The sequence below is a fragment of the Protomyctophum bolini genome, assembly GCF_963924005.1.
Source record: "Protomyctophum bolini genome assembly, chromosome: 11".
Taxonomy (NCBI): Eukaryota; Metazoa; Chordata; class Actinopteri; order Myctophiformes; family Myctophidae; genus Protomyctophum; species Protomyctophum bolini.
Window position 1 is genome coordinate 14874876 of NC_137872.1, and position 23197 is coordinate 14898072.

Consider the following 23197-nt stretch of genomic DNA (forward strand, 5'->3'; position numbering starts at 1 on the left):
AAGTAAAACAGTGCAAAGAAAACAGTTAAATGCTACAAAATAACTAGGATACCAGGTCAAGACAAGTTAACAAATTCAGTCCTTAGTCAAATCAAGCACAATAATTCTCTAAGCAAAACACTTCATTGTGAAGTGGTATGGATTACTTCATTTAGTACTCCATACCATAAGATACAAGTTCAACACTTCACTCTTCAAAAACCTTTTAGTCTTCCCGTCACGTTCAGTAGATTTCTGGGGGGGGGGGGGGGGGATTTGCAATGAACACATTTGTGCTAATATAAGACAACATATTTAATGAAAAATACCTCCCGACAATGTACTACACTACAACTTTAAATCATACTAAAAACATGGACTGAATCACATTTTGTGATGTGAGCGCAGATACTGTACAGTACAAAAAGGGCAATGGAACATTTGGCCCTGCATGGTTGACACTGCATCAAGTGAGAATATAATTTTCATTTTTAATTCTTGGTCAAATACATTTGAAGTGTTCACAAAAGCTGAGCTTCAAACTGAAATCTATGACGTCCTTAAGCCTGGTAATATTACTGTCATAAGACGAATAGTGAAAATGTCTGATCTACGAGCTTGCAGATCTATAATTTTTGCCCATAGACTTACATGTACAAAATAGGAACAGCAGGGTTCAAGTGGTTAAAAAAAAAAAAAAATCATTGGCACCTTCCTTTTTAATCGTTTCATTATCAAAAAAGAAAAGTATGCATAATCGGTTAAATTCACAGCATTAACAACTTAAACCCGCTAGTCAAACGGACATGAATTACAACTACTCGGACGGCTCCCCCCCCCCCCACCATACACCAAATAAATTCACCAAATATAGCAGATCTACACGTTCACAGAGCTTGTAGATATGCAATTTTTGACGAATGTCCCCCCCCCAGAATAGTGATGCTGGGGTTCAAGTGTTAATGGACGCTGACCTCTGGCATGTGGATGTAAAAGTACATGTGTTGGCAGCAGGAAGCGGAAGTGGAAAATCTATTTTCAATCTCCATTTCCCCGTCCAGAGCATGGTTGACCATCTCCAACGTGACAGAGGTGCTGTGAGAGTTATGCTGCTTTCACACTAGCTGCGACAAAGCAACAGGCTATAAGTCACTTCCAACAGAAGCCAGAGACATGATAAAGTTACAAACTAATGCCCGGTGTCAGTTTGTAGTTCATGATTTAGCTTTTTTCCCCCTGCTCTCCAATGACACAGTGAAGCGTCAACGATTACGTTTTCGGTTCACCATTTCCATTCCCCACTGTTCTGTAAAATAAAGAGGAACTCATTCTTGCCATTAACCAGTTCCCTGTGCCATTTAACCCAATATAATTTACACAGTGCGGCTTGAGCAGCACTTCAACGGAAACTCAGCAGCAATGTAGCTGACCACTATTGGCGGTTCTGTAGATTTTGTCGCCACTAGTGTGAATATAGCTTTAGACAAGTGCTATGGCAGATGATGTTGCTCTGTGTGTGTGTGTGTGTGTGTGTGTGTGTGTGTGTGTGTGGCGCTATAATAACGTGCAGCGTTTTACTCTGGTGGTCTTCTTGCTCTTCTTGTTGCTGCGGTTGGTCTCTTTATATTTCCTAATCTCCCGTACTAATGAATAGAAGGCTTCCTCCACACCCTGAGAGAGAGAATGGAAAATAATCATTCCTTGACCCACAAATATAGACCCTGTAAAGCACACAAACATTTGACAACTTAAGCTCCATTTCAATAATAAATATCCCCATCTTCAAGCTCACAACACGTCACATTTCCGTCAAAAATATAAGTTTTAAAGTCATATAATAATGACATGCCTAGAATAGGGATTCCATGCCTGGAAAAAAGAGAGGTTTAAAGACTTGACATGTATGCTTTCCTGTTTAAAAGTGTTATTTTCGATTTTTGCATTGGCTATTCAAAATTAGCACATCAACAGTTAAGAAATATCTTGAAAGTGTCGAATACCGATTTAGAAGGCATTCGTAGGGTCTTTTAACAAAAGTCAGTTTGATCTACAGGAAATCAATGAAAGAACATTGTTTGATGTTGAATCGCTGGTATAAACCCTCATGCACGTGTCAGCGAGAGATGAATATATTGGGTTCTACTTGTGTAGGTTATTGAACTGGGTCAGGTACCTGTCTGGTTTTGGCAGAGGTCTCCACAAAGGGAACTCCATAGCTGCGGGCCAGTTCCGATGCCTGTCGCGACTCAACGCTTCGAGTACCCAGGTCGCTTTTGTTGCCCACCAGAACCATGGGCACACTGTCGCTGTCCTTTACTCTGTTAATCTGCTCTCTGTGGAAGGGAAGTGACAAGGCAAACCCTCAGCATTACATTACCTGTACTAGAGGTTTGAGAAACACTAACCTAGACCAGTGATTCTTTTTCATTTCAAGGACCCCCAGTTTGATGCAGCATTCTCTTTTATCTCTGGGATTGCGTAGGTGGCCAACAGTCATAACCAACACCGCCGCTGACCCACAAGAGAACACCATCGCTGCCGCACAGTGGTATCAGTCCAACCACAATCAGCCAGCCCTCTCACCAAACCCTTCGACCTAGAAGAACTCGAAACTGCAATAGGAAAGTTGAAACCCGGAAAAGCAGCAGGGATTGAGGACATACTGGCAGAAATGATACAGCACCAATGATACAGCACATGGGACCTAAGGCAAAGACCTGGCTCCTGGGGATGCTGAACACATGCATGGCACAGAAGACCATCCCTTCTGTCTGGGGAAAGGCCAAAGTGATTGCAATCCCCAAACGTGGCAAAGACCCATCATCCCCAAAGAGCTACCGACCCATTTCCCTCCTCTGCATCACCTACAAGCTCTATGAGAGGCTGCTACTCCAACGCCTCATGCCACTCATAGGCACCAAGCTGACTAAAGACCAAGCTGGTTTCTGCCCTGGCCGCTCTTGTGCTGGACAGCTACTCAACCTCACCCAACACATTGAGGATGGGTTTGAAGGAAAACAAATAACTGGAGCAGCATTCATAGATCTCTCTGCTGCCTACGACACTGTCCAACACCACACAATGGTCAGACTCAGGAAACTACTGGCCATGCCTGGTGACCCTTGTCAAGTCATCAAAAGCCTCCTCAACAACAGGCGCTTCTATGTCCAGTTAAATTAGTTAAAAAGAACTGAGAGACACTTGGGATGGTCACAAACTGTACAACCCTACCCTCCCCATGTATCTTGGAGTTACACTGGACAGGACACTCTCCTTCAAGAAACACCTGGAGAACACAAAAGCCAAGGCAATAACATCCTGCGCAAACTAGTGAACTCCAAGTGAACAATCCGTGCAACTGCCATTTCTCTACATACTTTGATGTCTTTCTCTACATCAAAGTATGCCTGCTCAAGCTGGAGCCGATCACGGCACACCAAATTGGTCTTCACAGCCCTAAATGACACCACATCATGTCACATCATCACAGGATGCGTCAAGACAACACCTGTCCCGTGCCTCTCTCTAGGTGCTAGACGGCATCTCTGCCCCACACATCAGACGACTGTGTATCGCTCAAGATGAACGGAGAACACAGGAGATAGACAGTAGACATCCTTTGCGTGGCCACATAGCACCCCCACACAGGCTCCCATCTAGAGCCGGTTTTGTGCAGACAGTCTTGCCCCTCCAGACAAACAAGCAGCAAGGGCCAACATCTGGCAAGATGAATGGCAAAGTGGCTGAACAGAGGAATAACACCAACAAAAAGCCTAGTAGCTAGTGGCCACGACCTTGTCTGGACAACCTGGAAGTCACTCAATAGACTGCGTGTGGAACAGGGGAGGTGCAAAGCACTGATGAAAGTCTGGAACTACACAACAGAAGACATGTGCAGCTGTGGATCAGTACAGACAATGTCCCACCTACTGGAATGTGCCAACACCCTCCCGGTGCAGTCCAGAAGACCTGGCAGAACTCAACTTGGACCCCAGGAAGACTAGCTGCTCTTCAGGTGGTAGTGAATGGGGATCCTTTCCAAATATATATATTTTTCATAATAGTTCATTGATGCAAAAGTTTGAAATAATTGACTTGTTACATTGAAGTCATATCACCCTAACTTTAACTCCAACTTGCAGCATAAAACTCACAAATGAGTCATTTGGACAACGTCCAGTTAGGACAAGCACGTTTTTTTACCCAACTAGTCTCAATGTTGTTCCACTGTTCTAAGATGGTGGCTGCTTGGTAATGTACTGGCACCTGTAAAGATGGACGTCCTCAAAGGACTTGATGTTGTTGATGGCGAACACACAAAGGAAGCCCTCTCCCGTCCTCATGTACTGGTCTCTCATGGCGCTGTACTCCTCCTGGCCTGCAGTGTCCAGGATGTCCAGCAGACACGTCTCCCCGTCAATCACCACCTGTTTCCTGTACGAGTCCTGCAAACAACGCATACTGGTCAGGGTTCGATTGATTAAATATGGACATTTTCTTAACCTCTTTTTCTAAAAAAAAATCTGCCTAACGATGATGTCACTGGAAGACAGGTTTCTGAACGGCCCACAGGACCAATTATATGAAGATAGTTTGAAAAGTGGTGACGTGGTCCTTTAAGCCCTTTATACTTTGTCGTACTGGACGACAAATAGCTAAAACAGAAAATGTTAAGTATTTAACCCATTTTGGGCGGGAACCCCTTTTGGTGTTTAGCTATTGAAAAATAGCAGGCTATGAGCTTGTAGGTCTGCTATTTTTGAAAAATCAAAGAACGACTGACAGAAACAGAAAACTGTCAGGATTTAGAAGACATTTTTAGAATCTGATCTCAGGTCAAAATGGGTTAATTCAGTCTGGCCGGAAGCAGGGATAAAAATGAATGATCAAATGGACATCAAAAGCAGAGGCCTGGATTTTCCCCCAGAAAACCCTATGTATATCATTATCTACACAGAACACCTCCCAGGTCATCTTTGAGCAGGCCACCATTGATTGGGCAGGCTAACAAAATTGTGTCTGTGACCCCACACACAAAATGTAGTACAATGTGTAGTACATGAGAGGGCCTCCCATGTACTACACCTCGACGAGTATACTGTAGGTTAATACTGTCGGAGGACGAGGTCCATGCATAAAAATATAATAGGTACAAGCCCTCTTTTGTCCCTCTGTCAATCACACTCTTTAACGGAGTCCTTGCAGAGGGCAGACGTAGAAGGTTTTGAGGTGGTTAAGGCTTAAGGTGCTGCTCTTTTTTGGCTGGGGTGTTTTATTTAAGCTACACATTCAGACCTAACAATATGTCTCAGAAGTGAATGACAGTGAGAATTCAGTCCATGACAGTGCCAAGTCAAGTCGCAGATCCCATCTGAAAATGTTGTGTCAGGAACTCGGAGAAGAGGACATTTGTGTGAAGAAAAAAATCACAGATTATTCAAAATCTTCCATTTTATTTTCTAGAAATTTGTTTGGACATGGTAGATCTGCTATTTTTTTTATATCCCATGAACGGATAAAGTGGTTACAATTATTGTGATGCTGTATAACACATTTTGCTAGGATTTTACAGTGTAGGTGTGTAGCAAGGGGTCCCAGAGATAAAAATATATATCAATAATAAAATCCATATATACATATAGTGTGTCCATCATGGCCTAAATCCTAATATCTGTGTGCTTGAAATAAAAAGGTTGAGAAACATCAGCTGTAGACACAGGGAAGCAGAAATATAAGGTGTGATCTGGTGTGTATTTCACTTGACATGACATAAAATTCACAACAAACAATGTCTCTCAGTCAGACTCTCACCTCGATGGTAGGATCATACTCGTCAACGAAGTGATTCTGAATGAGTTGGATGGTAAGTGCACTCTTTCCCACACCTCCTGCTCCAACCACCACAAGTTTGTACTCCGTCATGCCTGAAAGAAATTTAGTGTCAGCGACATGTTTTCACATACTGTAGACTTCAGGTCCTGGTGGGTTGCCCCCATTGAGGCGCTGTCATGGCCTTAACATTACAGAGAGTGAATGAGTGACCCAGATTTATTTTGACTAAATCATTTAGTTAGCTGTAAAAGTGTTAATATATCCGGGTATACGCTGACAAATGACAATAAAGTCAAGTCTTGCAAAGGTAAGGCAGCCTTACCTTAAACGGTGTTATAGAATGCCAATAAAAAAGAGGCCGCTAAAGATTACAAATGACAAAATGAGATTAGCTCGCTACATAGCCTGAGACGATTTCCTTGTTAAAAAAAACAAAAGAAAAAACACTTTGAAGAAACACTTGGAGTTTGAGCCCCGCTGTACTTTATCTCACAGACCTCGTGGACCAGAATATGAATATATATCTATGAAAAAGTGACTAGATTAAAGGCAGGGACAAGTTATAAATAAAATAAACTGTAGGAAACAGTCAGTCGGAGCTCTATTTGGACTCCATTGTGGTTCATTCCTTTCCGTGGGGGGAGGTCTTCACGGAAAGTCTTCCTCGGCGAACAACCAATGAAACGGCAGCAAATGTGACAGACGTCGCAACGGTGCAATCACAACAGACGAACCAAATTGAGTCCCGCCTTTAGATGGAGAGGTTGTCCAATCACACGTCATGGTCTCTGTCTAGCCCGATTCCTTCATACTTCGTCGCATTACGGTGTCGCGCGACGAAAATTGCCGATATACAAGATCACAGCGCGTCTCGAACGTGACGAGGTGTGAGCTTGTATATCGGCTATTTTGGCGCGCGACACCGCAGTGCGAAGAAGTACAAATTAGCGACCACCCAAATGTAAAACATAAAATTATATATATATATAAAATACGAGCCACGCCCAAAAGGAACGGGCATTGTGTGAGTTTTAAACCAATTAAAAATACTATACCAGAGTGACCTCGATGAAAAGTGCATTCATGTATGATTGGCTGATATGGATGGATCATTTCGGAAAACAGTTGTTTGGAACTATACACAGTGAAAATGGGAAAGGTACGATTCAATAAATGATCAATCAACCAAGAAAGTTTGTGTGAAAGTCTAAATCGATATTTGCAATTTAGCAATGTGAAGAAGAAAACTCTGGACAGTACTCGGTTAGTTCAGTAATTGAAAGCATAATATCTGATCTAAAGCTTATAGAGGGATTGCATGTGACATCGTCATCAAACCCGGAAGTTATGCAGGAACTTACTGAACTTAATTCAACATGTCAAACGTTCCTTCACAGAGAAGCTGAGATTTGACAGTTTGTATCGGTCAACAGTACTTGCGCGCTCTGCTTGCACACTAGTAGGCCATTTATGCCATTTACTATTCTAAGATTTCACCCTTTTGCTGGGACACTAAGCCCACTCTCCTCTCCCCCACCGCACCATGACTAGAGACTGCAAACGCAACTACAGAAAGCCCCACTAAGGTAGGCTACAATATGCAAGAGAATGGAATGCAAGCTGATAAGGACTTGAGTAATTTCTTGTTTCATCATACACCCAATATATATCTTTACTATAGGCCTATTTACTTTCATTGATTGGTCTGTACTGTAACACACACACACGCGCGCGCGCGCGCACACACACACACACACACACACACACACACACACACACACGCAAACACACGCACACGCACAATAAGTTATGCTCCTCCCTATGTATGTCCTGTGGTTTGTCCTGCGTAATGTTCTGTCGTCCCTGACGCTCATGTTTCCCCCTCCCTCTCCCACAGAGTGCATCTGCTCTCCTCTCTAATCTTTGCCTAAAATCACTGAGATAATCCTGTGTCCATCTGTCATCATGAGACTGAGCACAGAGAGAGAGAGAGAGAGTGAGAGAGAGAATTGCCATTGTGCCTGAAAGAGGCAATTCTACAAATGCCTTCTTAAAATCAGTACTGAAACTTTTTCATAATTCAAAATTTGAATACACAGTTGTTTAAATTATTTTATTTCACATATACATCTTTTATACATAGATTCCACATTTGTACTCTTTTATACGTGTATTTACTTTTATTATTTTTTTATTTTCCTTACATGTATTCCCCACAGGTAATCGAACGTTTCATCATAAGACATGGGGAAACAACACTGGACATGTATGAAAACAGAAGAGATTCAAAACACAAACCAATACAACACTTAAAAAAGAAGTAGAACATGTTCACAGGAGTCGTCATTCATGATTGTTGAGATGTCTCGCATTCCAGTTCCTTGGTCTTTACTTACGCCCTATTAACAATCAAAAAAATATTCGACCTATAGTTATTAGCTCACAACACGAACAGTACATGTAGCATATCACCATGATCGTGATCTGCTTGCAGATGAGCTATTTTTCAAAATGTTTAAAATTATTTCAAATCTTTTGACATTTTTGAAGAATTTCAGTCAGGGCGAACGTGTGCCAACATTCGACAGTGACTCGCAGAATGGAATTAGTTACAGTAAATGACCATAAGCGATCAGACATTGTTTTATAAAATAAAAATGTGCCAACATTATACTTACAAATACACAACTTCAGATTCTCACACACGCATGCATGCACGCAAGGGTTGCAAGCACGCACATACACACACACGAGGGGGGGGGGGGGGGGGGGGGGGCTGGAGACTGCATGTGTGCGTCAAAGGGTGAAAGGGGAGGGGGCACTGCACTGCTGTGCTCCACAATCTATTATTAAAACATGCTCACCGCACAATGTTTCAGCACCTGCACCCAACACACACACACACACACACACACACACACACACACACACACACACACACACACACACACACACACACACACACACACACAGACAGACACTTTCTCTCTCTAACAACCTCTGACCGACCAACTCATACATGACTGACATTCAGGGAGACGCTACACTGAAACAGCACAGATAGATAGGGAACGAGGAGCTTGTGCTTCAGGAGGTACAATGACAATGCCAACAGGAGAGTGATGAGCCAATCGCAGAGAATCCAATTAATTCAGCCTCAGCTATACTTAGTTGCGTGCCGGTGTCATGCTCAGTAAATAGCAGATCTACAAGCTCACACCGTGCCATGACTGTGACCCGTTGTGAGCTTGTAGATCTGCTATATATACGGCATGCAACACCAATGTGCAAATGCAGAGTACAAAGGCAGAGAAATAGGCAGCGAGGCAACTGCCTTGGAATATTACGCAGCAATAAAATCCTCAATGTTTAAGTCTGTGAGTGTAGGCTACAAATCAAACCATTCCATTTGGTTACATTTTGTACACTTTGAATTACAAATGGATAATTAACACTGACTTTCTGTGTAGCTATGTTATATTATTCCATGCTATCTACCACCGTCCACCTCCAATACTGTGAACCACTCAAACCCTATATCAGTGGTTCTTTAACTTTTAAATCCAATCTACAAGCTTACAACACAACATGTTGTGTTTATCGCACACGTGTACACACGACAAGCTCACTGTGTGTTGTATCCGATATGTTATTTTGGCAGATATTTTCGCCTATTAGTGACATGACTAAAATAGGCTTTTATGTGGTTAGGTATCACACTTGACTCCTTCTGGACCACCTTTCCAAAGGGAGAGTTCAGATCAAATGGAAAGCCACAATAACCAGACGATTACTCACAATATGTGCATTGTGACCCACAGCCCAGGATGGACATGACCTAGTTAGGTCAAACCCAGGTGAGATTTACAGAGACAACAGACCACCGTTGTGCACATGTCTGCGTGTGCAGCTATGCACACTTGCACACACCAAAAAAATCCCCCCTCCCAGTCCCCACATACACAGTACACACACACAAGCTAAATGAGTTTGCTTCATATTAAAAAAAGACTACACTTCAAGAGTACTCAATACTTCAATAAATCTGTGTTCATCTATCAAGTTGATTTAGTCATTTTGGCAAAACACACATACAGTATCTGATTTAATTGTCCTCTCACGCTAATCAAATGATCCATATGGAATGTCAGTGCAATGTCGGTGCATGTGGTGGAGTTTAAGGTGAAGTGGATGCAGCAACACCCAGTTGGGTGGAACTAGACTATTCAGTAATACATTTTACTTTTTTTTCTGAATTAAAAAATAGATAGAAGTTAAAAATAAAGTAATTAGTGATAAAGGGAAAAAAAATACTTAATAAAAGAAAAGTGGTCCATTTGTTCAATTAGTTTGGGTTTAAAATGTGTCCAAAATGTTAAAATGTTACAAACAAGATCCCATACCTTCTTATCCACCACATTACATGTTGCTGTATTATTAAACATAAAATATAGCCAGTGGCTTGAACGTTTCTTTACAGGAATGTGTCTTTGTGTTCACTGTACTCTTTCTCTCTCTCTCTCTCTCTCTCTCTCTCTCTCTCTCTCTCTCTCTCTCTCTCTCTCTCTCTCTCTCGCACTCTCTCGCTCTCTCTCTCTCTCTCTCTCTCTCTCTCTCACACACACACACACACACACACACACACACACACACACACACACACACACACACACACACACACACACACACACACACACACACACACACACACACACACACACACACACACACACACACACACACACACACACGCGCACGCACGCACACACGCATGTACTCACACAGCTTTTTGTTGTTGTTGAACCCTCAATTCTTTGAACGCACTTTATACACAGCAGACAACACCATACGTCATGATGTGAGTGGTCACTTGGGGGATTGGGGGATTTAAAGGGAATACCCTTATGCAGACAGTACACTATGCGATAATAGATCATGGGTCAATCAAGGTTGGTTAGTTGTTCAGCGCACAATGCCTTCTAGCTAAGATGCGCCTCTTGAGTGGACACTGTTACATATTCGTTCCCTTGGCCCTCGTTGTCGATCTCATAAAGTTCACTTGAGTTTTTCAGAGTAATGGAATGGCACTTAAGATGGTATTCCCCGAAGCGAAGCCATCAGACAGAGAGTGTGTTAAACGACTAATGAAACACACCCACATAGGGAATCTCCTCTGAAATGTACTTCCATGAAAACATCACTCCTGAGTTGACCTATCACAAATGACTCAGGAGGAGGAAGAATTCTGGGAGATGATCTTGGACTGTCGAATATATATATATATGTACATTAACTACTGTATTACCTACACATGTGCACACAAACACACCCACCCACCCACACACACACACACACACACACACACACACACACACACACACACACACACACACACACACACACACACACACACACACACACACACACACACACACACACGCACGCAAACAATGAATCAGATTAATATCCATACGAATCCCCATGTGCAGTTGTAAATACTGTACCGAAGCACACAAGAGTTCCATTCAGTGTTGCATCGACCCCTCCTCCATGCCATGTTTATCCTTCTCTCCTCTTTAAGTTGAAATGCCTTCATCCTCTATGTCAGCTCCCTCTCTGACCCCCCCTCGTGCCGGTAAGAGTTGTGTCCGGGTTGCACATACTCTTCTGTCTTGTCCCAGTCCGATACCCATCCTGCCCCAGCCCCGCCGGCCCCGTTGGCACCGGCCACCGGTTGGCTCATGGCACCGTACTGCCCGCCCCCGCGGTACATGTCCTCCGTTTCATTGGCCAATTCATCCTCATCGATGATGCCACACTTCTCCTCGCTGGTGTCTTCTATGTCTGCCCACGGTTGCTTCTCCCCGGAGGCAAAGATTCCTATAGCAACAGAAAAACAACACAACATATTGCTACCTCGTATGGGGCCCACAGTCATTTGGAAGCATGGGGCTTTTTGGATGCCTCGCAATACACCAGAACCCTCAAAAATACTTTTTCACACTGAAAAGAAAAACGCATAACGGTTGTATAGCTCTGTCAACCAGTTTCGATTTACATTTGTGTCTGTATAGACGAATCCACAGAGGCGCAGCCATTGCTGAGGTGTAATCAGCACTGATTAGCTACACCTGGCCAACAGGGCACTGCTCCATCCATGTATGCAGAGCCCTGTTGGCCAGGTGTAGCTAATCAGTGCGGATTACACCACAGCAATGGCTGCGCCCAGGGTACCCCTCCTTGGATTCAACTGAGGATGTCATTATCATGTCAGGGTCAGTATCATGCCACTATTATCTCAGTATCATTGTTAGTATCATGGTCAGTAGTATCATGTCATCAGTATCATGTAAGTATCATGGTCAGTATATAATTGGCAGTATTCCAGTATATCATGGTCAGTATCAGTATGTCAGTAGGGATGTCAGGCCCTGTCACTCACAGCCCTGTCACAGGGCTGTCAGGCACATCCAGTGGCATGAGAGGGGCCTGATGTGACACTAGGGCCTGTGAAAGGGCCATACAAGGTTTCTGCCTGACAGGACAATATATAAACTGCTTTGAGTGCTTCCTCTTTTCAATTTAAAGAGGGAGTTGATATCATTTATTTATATAGGAGTAGAGACAAGACACAAGGGCAGAGCAAGAGGAGGCATGTGATGGGAGTTAGACTCAATCTAGTGTGCTTGTGAGAGCATATGGTCAGTATACTAACTAGCTGCACTACCAGACTATCCCCACATTCATAATACTCATTTGCGTCTGTTCAGGTTACATTTATGGGTTTAGAATTCAGTTAATGGCTGTCTATTTTCAAACGGTCCCAGACAGCTCAAACTATTTTCAACAGTCTAAAATCAGTCAAACCAGTCAAACAATTAAATCAATCACAATATTTAGTTTCTACTACTATGACCAACCTTTGCCAATGGCACATACTTCCAAGCAATAGTTTAGAAATAGATTGCTCCAAGCAATATTGCTCACTATAGTATAGGGCGGCTATGGGTATAGGCTTTAACATACAGTAGTATATGACTCAGACCTCTTCCATAAACCTACTCTGTCACGGAACCTGCGGTCCACAGACTTGGACCTCCTCTGTTCCCAAAACAAACAAGCAAACCTTGGGGGACAGATCCTTCAGTGTGGCTGCTCCCACCCTGTGGAACTCTCTCCCAATGGAGATTGGCCATTATCCAACACTGGATCATTTTAACATCTATTCTCTCAGGCTTATGGCCAATAGTTGTTTGTTGTTTTGTTTCGTAACCCAGAGGTGAAAATACGTTATTTTGTCGAGCAACATATCCCATGTCACTACTAGATCATAAATCAGGCTTTATACTGTACTTACCATAGAAAATCACTCCCCCATAGTGAACAACGGCGGCGATGAGGAAGACATACTTCCACTCGTCACGTGTCTGAAAATGAGGAAAACAGGCTCAATCATGGACAATTAGATTTTTATCAAATGTCATGGCCGGAGCGACTAAATTCAACAGTTATGGTGTGAGCCAACAATTGTTCATATTTACTTATAAAAGGTATGATACTCATATGTCAGCTATAACGTTTGGACAAATGTGAAAATGGGCGAAAGATTTGCAAATCAGCTTGTATGGGGGAGATGTGGAGTAATTTATATATGGACGGCTTTATGTCTACACTCAATTCTAGAAATAGATTAATCCAATTCTGGAATCAACTCTACAGAACCCATCCAAACACCACAATTATAAGCCCAATGTCCCACCTCTCTGCCGGACAGGTGTAGGTGTGGTTTGGACAAGGGGAAAACGAATACACTTTTTCCCCTTGTTCTCCAATTAGCTTGCGGTCGTTTATCAAAGATACATGGGTTTACCTTCCAGCTAGACCCTGAGATATTGTTACTGGGTAACCTTTACACATTTAAATCTCAGTAGTACTAGTAACCATGCTATATTTCCCACAGAACCTTATGTTAATTGCACCGTTTAGATTCATCATTGTTTCTTTTGTAATTGTGTGTTTTTATATTGCTATTCATTTCATTTCATTCAAGTTCAAGATGCAAAAGTACGTTTGCATTTTAGAACGGAGCTGATGTACCTTGTGTTTTGTCATGGCTCCGACTATGAGAGGGCACACCATTCCAGATAGTGTTCCCACTCCATTGGAGATGCCCATCAGGATGCTGGCGTAGCGAGGGGCGATGTCTAAATGATTGACGTTGAACCCTGAGTGAAAGAACGATAGAACTGCATTGTGACTAGTTCTATGATGACAGGCTGTCAGGCTCAGTGGGTTAACCACTAATCTTTATAGAGCCACACAGATGAATGGTTATAAGCCATAGAGCCAAAGCCTGTGTGTAATATAAAACACAATGGAAAGGGCCCTGTTCAAGGGTTTAACAACTGTGGTGAAGTGGAATTCGTGTCAATATCAGAACAAATATATATACTGTACATACATTGATATTGTTTCTGCCAGTTTTAGAGTAATATAGTTGGAGTAATGTTCCAGTTGCATTTCTAATTATAGTCAGGGATCAGGGACATCCTCTTTCAAATTAAACCAAACTAAATTCACTCTAGGATAAAATAAATTTAAGTCCATTCATTAAAATAGTCTCAAGTTTCAATCTATGCTAAAACATAATATTCATTATTATGAAACTGTCTTTGGGTTTGGTTGTTAAACTCCTTACCTGAGATAGCAAACCCACTAAAGCCCACAGCAAGGACCAAAAAGGAAATGGCAACACCCTTTGTGTGAGAGAAACCCACCACCAGCAGTAGAGTGGCCTCCATTCCAAATCCTGAAAGACATTTAGAAAGTAAATATCAGAAACGCTTAGAACTCTCCTCGCTGGGCACTCGTCGACTTCGTTCCTGGTGGCCAGAACAGCTACTATTATATATCTCCCCCTCCCTTTGTCAGGTTCGATGTGTTTACATGCATATGGGGGGGTGGCATTGGCTCAGGGATAGAGTGGCCGGATGGGAACTGCAAGGTTCCCAGTTCGAACCTGGGCTCCCCCAGAGAGAGTGTCGAAGTGTCCTTGAGCAAGACTCTGAACCCCTAATCGCTCCTGATGTGCAGGTTGGTGCCTCTGCCATCGGTGTGTGAATGTGTGCGTGAATGGGTGAATGTAATGAACAATCTATGTACTGTAAAGTGCCTTGGATATTCACCATTTACCATAATATGTTAATACTAATAAACTATTATTTAATCATAAGAATAAAATAGATTCATAATAAAAACAAAGTTGATTCATAATTGTCTTACAGTAGCTCTGGCAGCAGTGTTAGTTTATAACCAAACGTTCAAAAGTCTAAAGTGATTGCCTTATAAACCTTCAGAGTGGTAAATCAGACAGCAAACTTAAGAAAAGGTCAAAGGCAGCTCTGTTCAGTTTAAATTTAAAAAACCTTTATTAATCCATCATATTGAATAAAGAACACAGGTGACCAACTGTAAAAACTTGCTTCTACACAAGGTGTTTTGCCAGGAGGCCTTCATCAGGGTCCACTAGCTCTAAATGCAAGTTTCTGAATTCAGTAGCTGGTTGTCTAAAAGTGGAAAGGTGTTGACCACATTTTTGATATATGTGCCAGCTTCCTCCTGCCAAATGAGATTGTTAGCTTCTCCCTCGCCCCCTTCACCTAGCTATATGTCAAATAATAACAATATATTCAAGTTCATTCAATTGCCATTTTTCATTTATGTTTCTTTTATTATTTAATGTTTATTATACGTTTTTCATCATTGTCTCCAGGGTTGGGGTAATCTTTGTTTTGTTTTTGACTTCTCTGGGTGAAAAAATGGGGGAATAAAGTCCATATAATTTCAGAACAGCAGATGTAACCGCAAAGATTTCATTTATGGCGCACCCCAGTGCATAGCTTATAAAGGCTCAGTCCTTGCTGCAGCCAGCCCACGTTTGAATCTGACTGCATGTCCTTCCCTCTCTCCCCCCCTGCTATTTCCTGTGTCTCTCCACATGTCACCACTGAATAAAGGCATGAAAATACCAGAATAAAACAAATAATAAAGATGAGCCTAATTCATTTATCTCCATACATTATATGAGCAAATACATGTTTTGGACACTCTGCCCCTCTGGCTGGGCAACCTTTTCTTTAATTACAATTTCCCTCGCCTCTGATCGACCGCCCTGTCTCTTCTGCCCTCTCACCTCCACAGTTCATCATCTTCCTGACGTTGGTGGTGGACATCAGGTTGTGGGTTCTCAGGTAGTCTGCCAACTGTCCACCAATGGGCACAATGATGGTCATCACCAGATGGGGCAAGGCTGACACCATGCCCACCTATGAGAGAGAGAGAGAGAGAGAGAGAGAGAGAGAGAGAGAGAGAGAGAGAGGTGGAGGTGTTAAAGAAGCCCCAGTGACCTCTTCTCATTGTTCCTCATCCCTTGCCTATCCGGGGGTAAAAAGTAAACAAAGAAACACACACCCAACCCAACACAGACTACGGCAGCAAAGGCGAGACAAACTTTGCTTCTGCCTGCCGTTTTGATATCAAGTCTGTTAAAGTGGTCGAAAGTGTGTGTGTGTGTGTGTGTGTGTGTGTGTGTGTGTGTGTGTGTGTGTGTGTGTGTGTGTGTGTGTGTGTGTGTGTGTGTGAGTTCATACAGCAGATTTTCAAATGTGAACATAAGAGAATCAAATGTACGGCACAGAGTGTTAGAGTGTAGCAAGGCATTGCAGAGGAATAGCATAACATTCTATCTAACTTGTAGTACACATGACAATGATGACATATGCATTATGCACATACAGTAACATTATTCTGTATGCAGGCCAATACTGTAGTCTCACCTTGCTGATCTCAAAACCAAAGACTTCCTCAAAGTAGGCTGGCTGGCTGATGAGCAGCAGGTAGAAAGTCCAGCTCCTGCAGAAGTTGGCTACAATGATGGCATACACCGGCATGGAGGTGAAGAAGTGCTTCCATGGGGTTTTGAATTTCTGACACCAAGAGGAATAGGATATGATTGAGATTCACTCAGATGACACGTTACAATGACACTGCTAAACACTAGAGGCAGGTGACTCTCTCTCTCTCTCTGTGTGTGTGTGTGTGTGTGTGTGTGTGTGTGTGTGTGTGTGTGTGCGTGTGTGCGTGTGTGTGTGTGTGTGTGTGTGTGTGTGTGTGTGTGTGTGTGTGTGTGTGTGTGTGTGCGCGCGTGCGTGTGTGTGTGCGCGTGCGTGCGCGGGCGTGCATGCGCGGGCGTGCGTGCGTGTGTGTGTGTGTGTGCTTGCGTGTGCGTGTGTGTGAGTGAGAGAGAGAGAGAGAGAGAAATGCTCCACTGTCAAAATGTGTAAATGCATGCAAATGCTTAAACAATTTGCCATTAATCATCGATCAATGCATAAATGTTTTGATTATATTACTGACACATTTTCTGACACAATCTGAACATGGTCCTTTCCTGAATACCCCAAAGTCACTGTTCACTGTCCATGCTCTGGTGCCCACTGCCCTAGTCCACAGTGGTGGAAAGTAACTGAGGACATTTACTTAAGTACAATTTTGAGGTATTTGTACTTTACTTTTTACTTTTACATCAACTCACTGGCCTTGGAACCCCTCGCGATCCCCAGACCCCAGGAGGAAATACTAATGTTGCTCTGGAGAGATACATCTGGAGCTCTCTGGTGGAGCTGTTGCCCCTGCGACCCGACTGGGATAAGCGGTTGAAGCTGGATGGATAGATGGACTTTACTTGAGTATTTCCAATTTCCAATACTTTTACTTATACTCCACTACATCTCAGATCTAAATATTGTACTAGTTACTTTTTGAGTAGATTTAGATTATTATTACAAAACATTAACCACTTCCGCCTTACTTAGATACTTTTACTCAAGTAAAAAAAAGAGTACTTTTTCACGCCTGTGTACAGTGTAGCCTTCCATTTCTGTCTCCACAACACAGAGTGCTGGATTGACTGACTTAGCATTATGGAAAAACTGGAGTTTTACTTCAAAGCAAATTTGCCAAATAGTGCCATGATTTTCTTCCACCCTAAAACATGATCATCAGGTCTTATTGTTATATAAGGAGGGAGAATTATTTCAAAAACATGTACAGTATTTGTTAAAATGTTGTTTTTATGTGGGTACCAGTTCATTAAGTATGCCTGGTTTGCCTGGTGCGTGGTGATGGGTGGCACTGGTAATCCACCTGAATTGAAGCCGCACCCACAGCTGTAGTTGTATGATAAAGGGGGAGGGGCTGATAGTGTGATGTATATTACAGTTTTTTTCATTGGCACGTGTGACTGTCAAGGTTTCAGCAAAGGGAAGACATCATTGCACATAAAAACCACACCAAGGGGTCTAATGAAGTAGGCTACTGTCATACATGAACACTTTTCTTTACAAAGTACCATGTTGTGAAAACAGAACACATATTTCTGGGTATATTTCTGTGCAGAATTTGTGTTTCACAACCAGAGTCATATACCTTTAGAGGATCAAGGAACCCTGCCGACTCTCCAATTGCATCTTCTATGTATGTCCTCTCCTCTGGTGTGATGGTAGGATGGGCAGCAGGACTCTCGTATGACACCAGAACCCAGAATAAATACCAGAATATCCCAAAGCTGCCTGGGAGAGGGAGGGAGGGAGAGAGAGAGAGAGAGAGAGAGAGAGAAAGGAGGGTAGAGTCATCCTATAATTGATTCATCAATGTAACTTTGTCAGTTGGGGCGTCAGCCCTGTGTGGAGCACATCGGCCTGCTGGCTGGTGGGGAGGCATACTATGGTTCGAAGGAGCATTGGTCCGAGGTGCGTTGGGGGTCGGGAGAGGGTTGGGGTTAGGTTTAGGTGTGCTGCCCTGTGGGAGGTTAGGGTTAGGGTGAGGGTTTGAGGTAGGTTGTCGTTCGGACCAATGCTCCGTTGGACCAAATACGAATATGAACCCATGTCTTACAAACTTCCTCGAGTGCTCTCCCAGTTTTAACAGTATTTCATGTAATAGAACTAGAGTGTATGGTATAAACCAGATACCACATCCATTTTAATAAGGTGGTGCATATCTGTAAAATTTCATCCCACAACACCCAGAGGAAGGTCTGTCACACCTTTTGTGTATTGTATGTCATGTAAATGAAATCAAGCACAGCTTGTCTGAACATTTCCAAAATGCACGCACGCACGCGCACACACACACACACACACACACACACACACACACACACACACACACACACACACACACACACACACACACACACACACACACACACACACACACACACACACACACACACACACACACACACACACACACACACACACACACACATTATCCTAATAAAATACATAATTACTGTACTGACCATAGACATAGAATACTGAAGACCAGCTGCAGTATTGCACCAGTATCCCAGCTAAAGGCATGGCAACCACTGCACCTGCATAGGACCCTATAGGACACAGTGGAATACAGAGATACAAGACATTTCATTACAACTTGCTCATATGGGTAAACTTTGATTATCTTAATTTATTGTCATGTGTGTGATTAGCAGAAACAGAGAAAGGATTAAAGGAATATAGTGCTCGCTTCTTAATCTAGACGTCTCACCACAAAAAGCTGTCGTGGCCAGTCGACTTCTCTCCAGAGGGGGGGCCCACTTAGCCCAGATCCCATGGCAGGCTGGGTATGAGACCCCCTGTGGGACGCAACACAAGAAGCAAACAGGCTCACGTCATCGCATTGCACTCAAGTTCACGTACATTGGCCAAATACAGACACAAACACACACACACACACACACACACACACACACACACACACACACACACACACACACACACACACACACACACACACACACACACACACACACACACACACACACACACACAGACGGACGCAGACAGTACACACACAAACGACACCCACATGTACAACGTGCACATACAGTACACAGCAACACTTCAGTTGTCTGAATTCATCCTTTTGTAACTTTGAGAGCGTATACAAATGTAACGCAAAAGCACACACGTACACCAGTCAGACAGATCCACACAGTAGTGCGTACCTCGACAAGTCCCTGGCATATCCTGACCAGGATAACGCAGCTGTAGTGGCAGCGAGCTGCAGCTGGAATGAGCATGTTAAGGCAGGACGTGGCCACTATAGCGAAGCCAAACACCCTGAAACCCACACAAAGACAAACACACCGCATCAAACTGAGCGCTTGACACCTCCAACGCAAACTGGAAGTCTGTGCTCAATAACTCACAGCCAAAAAAAGCATTCCAAGTTCACTGGACAAAGCCTGTATACTGCAGCGGCTCTCAAAGTGGGGACCCCTCAGGGCCTTGAGGAGGGTTCCAAATGGACCCAGTTACAGCCTATATGTAACTCAGAGAGTTATGGGGGTCTTTGGAATTACATTTGAGAACCACTGGCATATACTGCACTACTATGAACTGCAAACAGAGAAGAAACAAAGCCACTGAGAAGAAACATAGCCACTGTATGTTTCTGCAAAGCACTGATACAGTATGTCAGCTCCAGGTTTGAGTTTGGCTAGAGCAAGGCATTAGCTGAGCTAGAGGCTGGGTGGCTTGCTCAGCCGGGTGAGTTCCATGCTGAATATGATAGGCAAATAATAGTAAACAATATCATCCATGACAGGCAGAACCCTGGATGTGTGTGTGTGTGTGTGTGGGTGCAAAAAGTTCACAAAACAGTAATTTAAAATAATGTAATAGATATCCAACCCATATCTGACACTTGGTGGTCAATGGTCAAGGTTAAAGATGGAGTGCCGTGATTTTTCCTCCCCCTAAAACATGATCATCAGGTACTATGATTATACTAGGAGGAAGATTACCTAAAAAACAGAAAGTGTTAAAATTATGATTTTATGTGGCCACACACACCAGTTCATGAATTTCATTGACCACCGACAAAACCATCTGATTGCTGAATTGTGTACTCCAGGGCCGCCAGCCATGAGTCATTTAATATGGAGAACCATTTATTTTTTAAAGTGGTTTCACTCGGAAACCAATAATCAGGAAGTGAATATTCACTATGTAACGGGTCCCGTGAATGTTATTTAATTCACCCCAAAACATACATTTTGTAAATGGGGTCTGGGGATAATATCGTTTAGAGAAATGAGGTGCAAATCAAGCTTGTTTTGAGCCAAAATGAAGAATCCGAGATATTACGATTCTAAAAACTGTGTCCCCATAGACAGCATAAGCTATGCGGAACGTTTTTTCATCGCACTGCAACCAGAGTGATACGAGTGTGTACAGAACACAGTTGTGAACCGTAATCAATTTATATTAATCCGCTTTTTAGTCAGCCTGTATACAAGAAGTGAACGGCAATGTGCATGTGCGAAACCGGTCTATAGGATCGCTGAAGAAAGAAAGGCAAAAAAAAAATATATATAGCAAAATTTGGGGCAGGCCCATCTAGAGTTTGAATGGACAGGTATCAGTCAAAAGGGAGACATCGAAGAGGAAGGATGGATGGGGAAGGATCAACATATGGAATGTCAGAACAGGTCAGCTCCATCCATATATGGAGATCTAAGGGTTTGAGGTCAGATGTAGAGTTGCTGGCCAATATTTATGACATCAGGGATCTCCATATATGGGCACGGACTGACTGATGGGAAATGCACGTTTTCATAGTAATTGTGACGTGCTGTCGCAACAAAACAGAAAAACTACAAAAATCATGGCACTCCATCTTTTTTTTAAAAGATATATATATACATTATTGATTAATGATTATACATAAAACAAAACAAAACATCTGTTCTGCACTCCTATGTGGTATTTGTCACTGTACATTTGCATGTACACAGTCAAATGTGTCATGATCTACATTGAAGTTCATTGAACCCGTACTAAGTATCTGGAGCAGTGGGAGCAAGGGGCGCAGTGTCTCAGGGAGCAGTTAGGGGGTTAAGTGTCTTGCTCAGGGACACTGTGACACATAGACTGAAAACCGGGACGCAAACTGGGGACCTTCTTTTTTCCAGGCGGCCTCTCAGCTACAGCCCGCTCGCCTATTCAATATAGAATATAGAGACTAATTGCTTTTGAAGCTTCCCTGCATTATTGCAGTAGTTTAAAAATTATGATGTCAACTGACATCAACGCTTCTCTTGGCTGTTTGCATGCTTCTATGATACTGGCCCTTGTTGAAAGTTGTTGTGGAGATGCTCACCTGTTGGCTGCAAATCTTTGACATATAAAGCCACCCGGAATCTGTGTAACAATGTAACCCCAGAAGAAGGATCCATGGATCATCCCTACTGTCTCGGGATCCCATGTGAACTGAGCAGCCTGGAACGACAAACATCACAGGTCACAATCACATTAAACGCTGTTCTACAGGAAGTGGACATCTTGCAATGTGATAGTCACTAATAGTGCTTATAAGGTAAGGTAAAACGCTAAAGTTTTCGACCCTGCCAAAAAATACGTCTTGAATGACGACTCGACTGTGAGAACTTCGGTCTCTCCTGACAGAATCGTTGACTTTTAGGGGACGAGAGGGACCCTTTGTTGCAGATGACGTTTCTCAAACAATTATTATTATTTATTTAATTTTCATTTACTTTTCATTCTATTTTAAACAAACATACAAGACTAGAACGATACATACATACAACCAAACAAACAATATACAAATACACATAAGGGGAGATATCTGCCTCTGCACTCACTCATCAGTACCTACAACAGGTGCATCCACTTCAACAGGTGAACAAAGTCCATTAATGACATTAAATAAAATCAGGTGGTAGACATGAGTAATCCATCTAAACCAGTTGTCCGTGAAGACTTTTGACCTCTGTAATTCTCTCCATAATAAATCTATCAATCCATTCATTTATAGTTGGTATAACATTTATAAGACACTTTTTAGTCAAGGCTTTTTTGGATGCAACCATAGTCAAACAATTCTAATAACATCAGATTGTGGTGTTCAGAATCAGTAATGAAGGGCAAATACTTTCCCTACGCCACGTGAATGCAATTATATTTATTTCATATTCTGAATAGTTTAAACTTGTCTAATTTTTTTTTTGAGTTTTCCCTATCAAAATATGGATCCCTAAGGATTACAATGTTATCCCAGTAGTTAACAAATCACAATTAGCACACTTTGCAGCCACACCAAATTACACATACTGTGGTTTGTTATTCGCCACTTACCACAAGTACCTCCTTATTCCCCTTAAAGACTGTATGGTCATTGACCATGCTAACAATGGCAACGCCCAAGTTACACCTGATGCCAAAGGAGATGCAGAATCCCAGGCCACACAGGATGGCGATGATGTAGCGCCGGGGCAAGCCGCAGCAGGTACAGTCCA

The 23197-nt window shown here is 42.7% G+C and overlaps 2 protein-coding genes across 2 annotated transcripts in view; both read right to left on the reverse strand.

The window, feature by feature from the left end:
• Positions 1-450: 450 nt before the first annotated feature.
• On the reverse strand, positions 451-6416 carry LOC308323239 (GTPase KRas). The gene is made up of 5 exons (XM_080774931.1): positions 6134-6416; positions 5791-5903; positions 4246-4424; positions 2153-2312; positions 451-1650 (listed from the first exon to the last, which is right to left on the reverse strand). Exons 2-5 carry the CDS (start codon positions 5899-5901, stop codon positions 1534-1536), a joined length of 567 nt encoding a protein of 188 aa, XP_080631057.1. The 5' UTR covers positions 5902-5903; positions 6134-6416; the 3' UTR covers positions 451-1533.
• A 4994-nt stretch (positions 6417-11410) lies between these two features.
• Positions 11411-23197, reverse strand: part of slc17a7a (solute carrier family 17 member 7a) — a gene marked incomplete at both ends in the record, with an annotated part of 25239 nt that continues 13452 nt past the window's right edge. Inside the window, 12 exons of the mRNA XM_080774851.1 lie at positions 11411-11691; positions 13169-13238; positions 13909-14036; positions 14510-14620; positions 16004-16136; positions 16647-16796; positions 18298-18436; positions 19171-19261; positions 19423-19510; positions 19883-19997; positions 22042-22160; positions 23037-23197. The exon at positions 23037-23197 is cut by the window's right edge and continues 92 nt beyond it. Coding sequence (XP_080630977.1) covers positions 11411-11691; positions 13169-13238; positions 13909-14036; positions 14510-14620; positions 16004-16136; positions 16647-16796; positions 18298-18436; positions 19171-19261; positions 19423-19510; positions 19883-19997; positions 22042-22160; positions 23037-23197 — 1586 coding nt within the window. The remainder of the gene's footprint in view (positions 11692-13168; positions 13239-13908; positions 14037-14509; positions 14621-16003; positions 16137-16646; positions 16797-18297; positions 18437-19170; positions 19262-19422; positions 19511-19882; positions 19998-22041; positions 22161-23036) is intronic.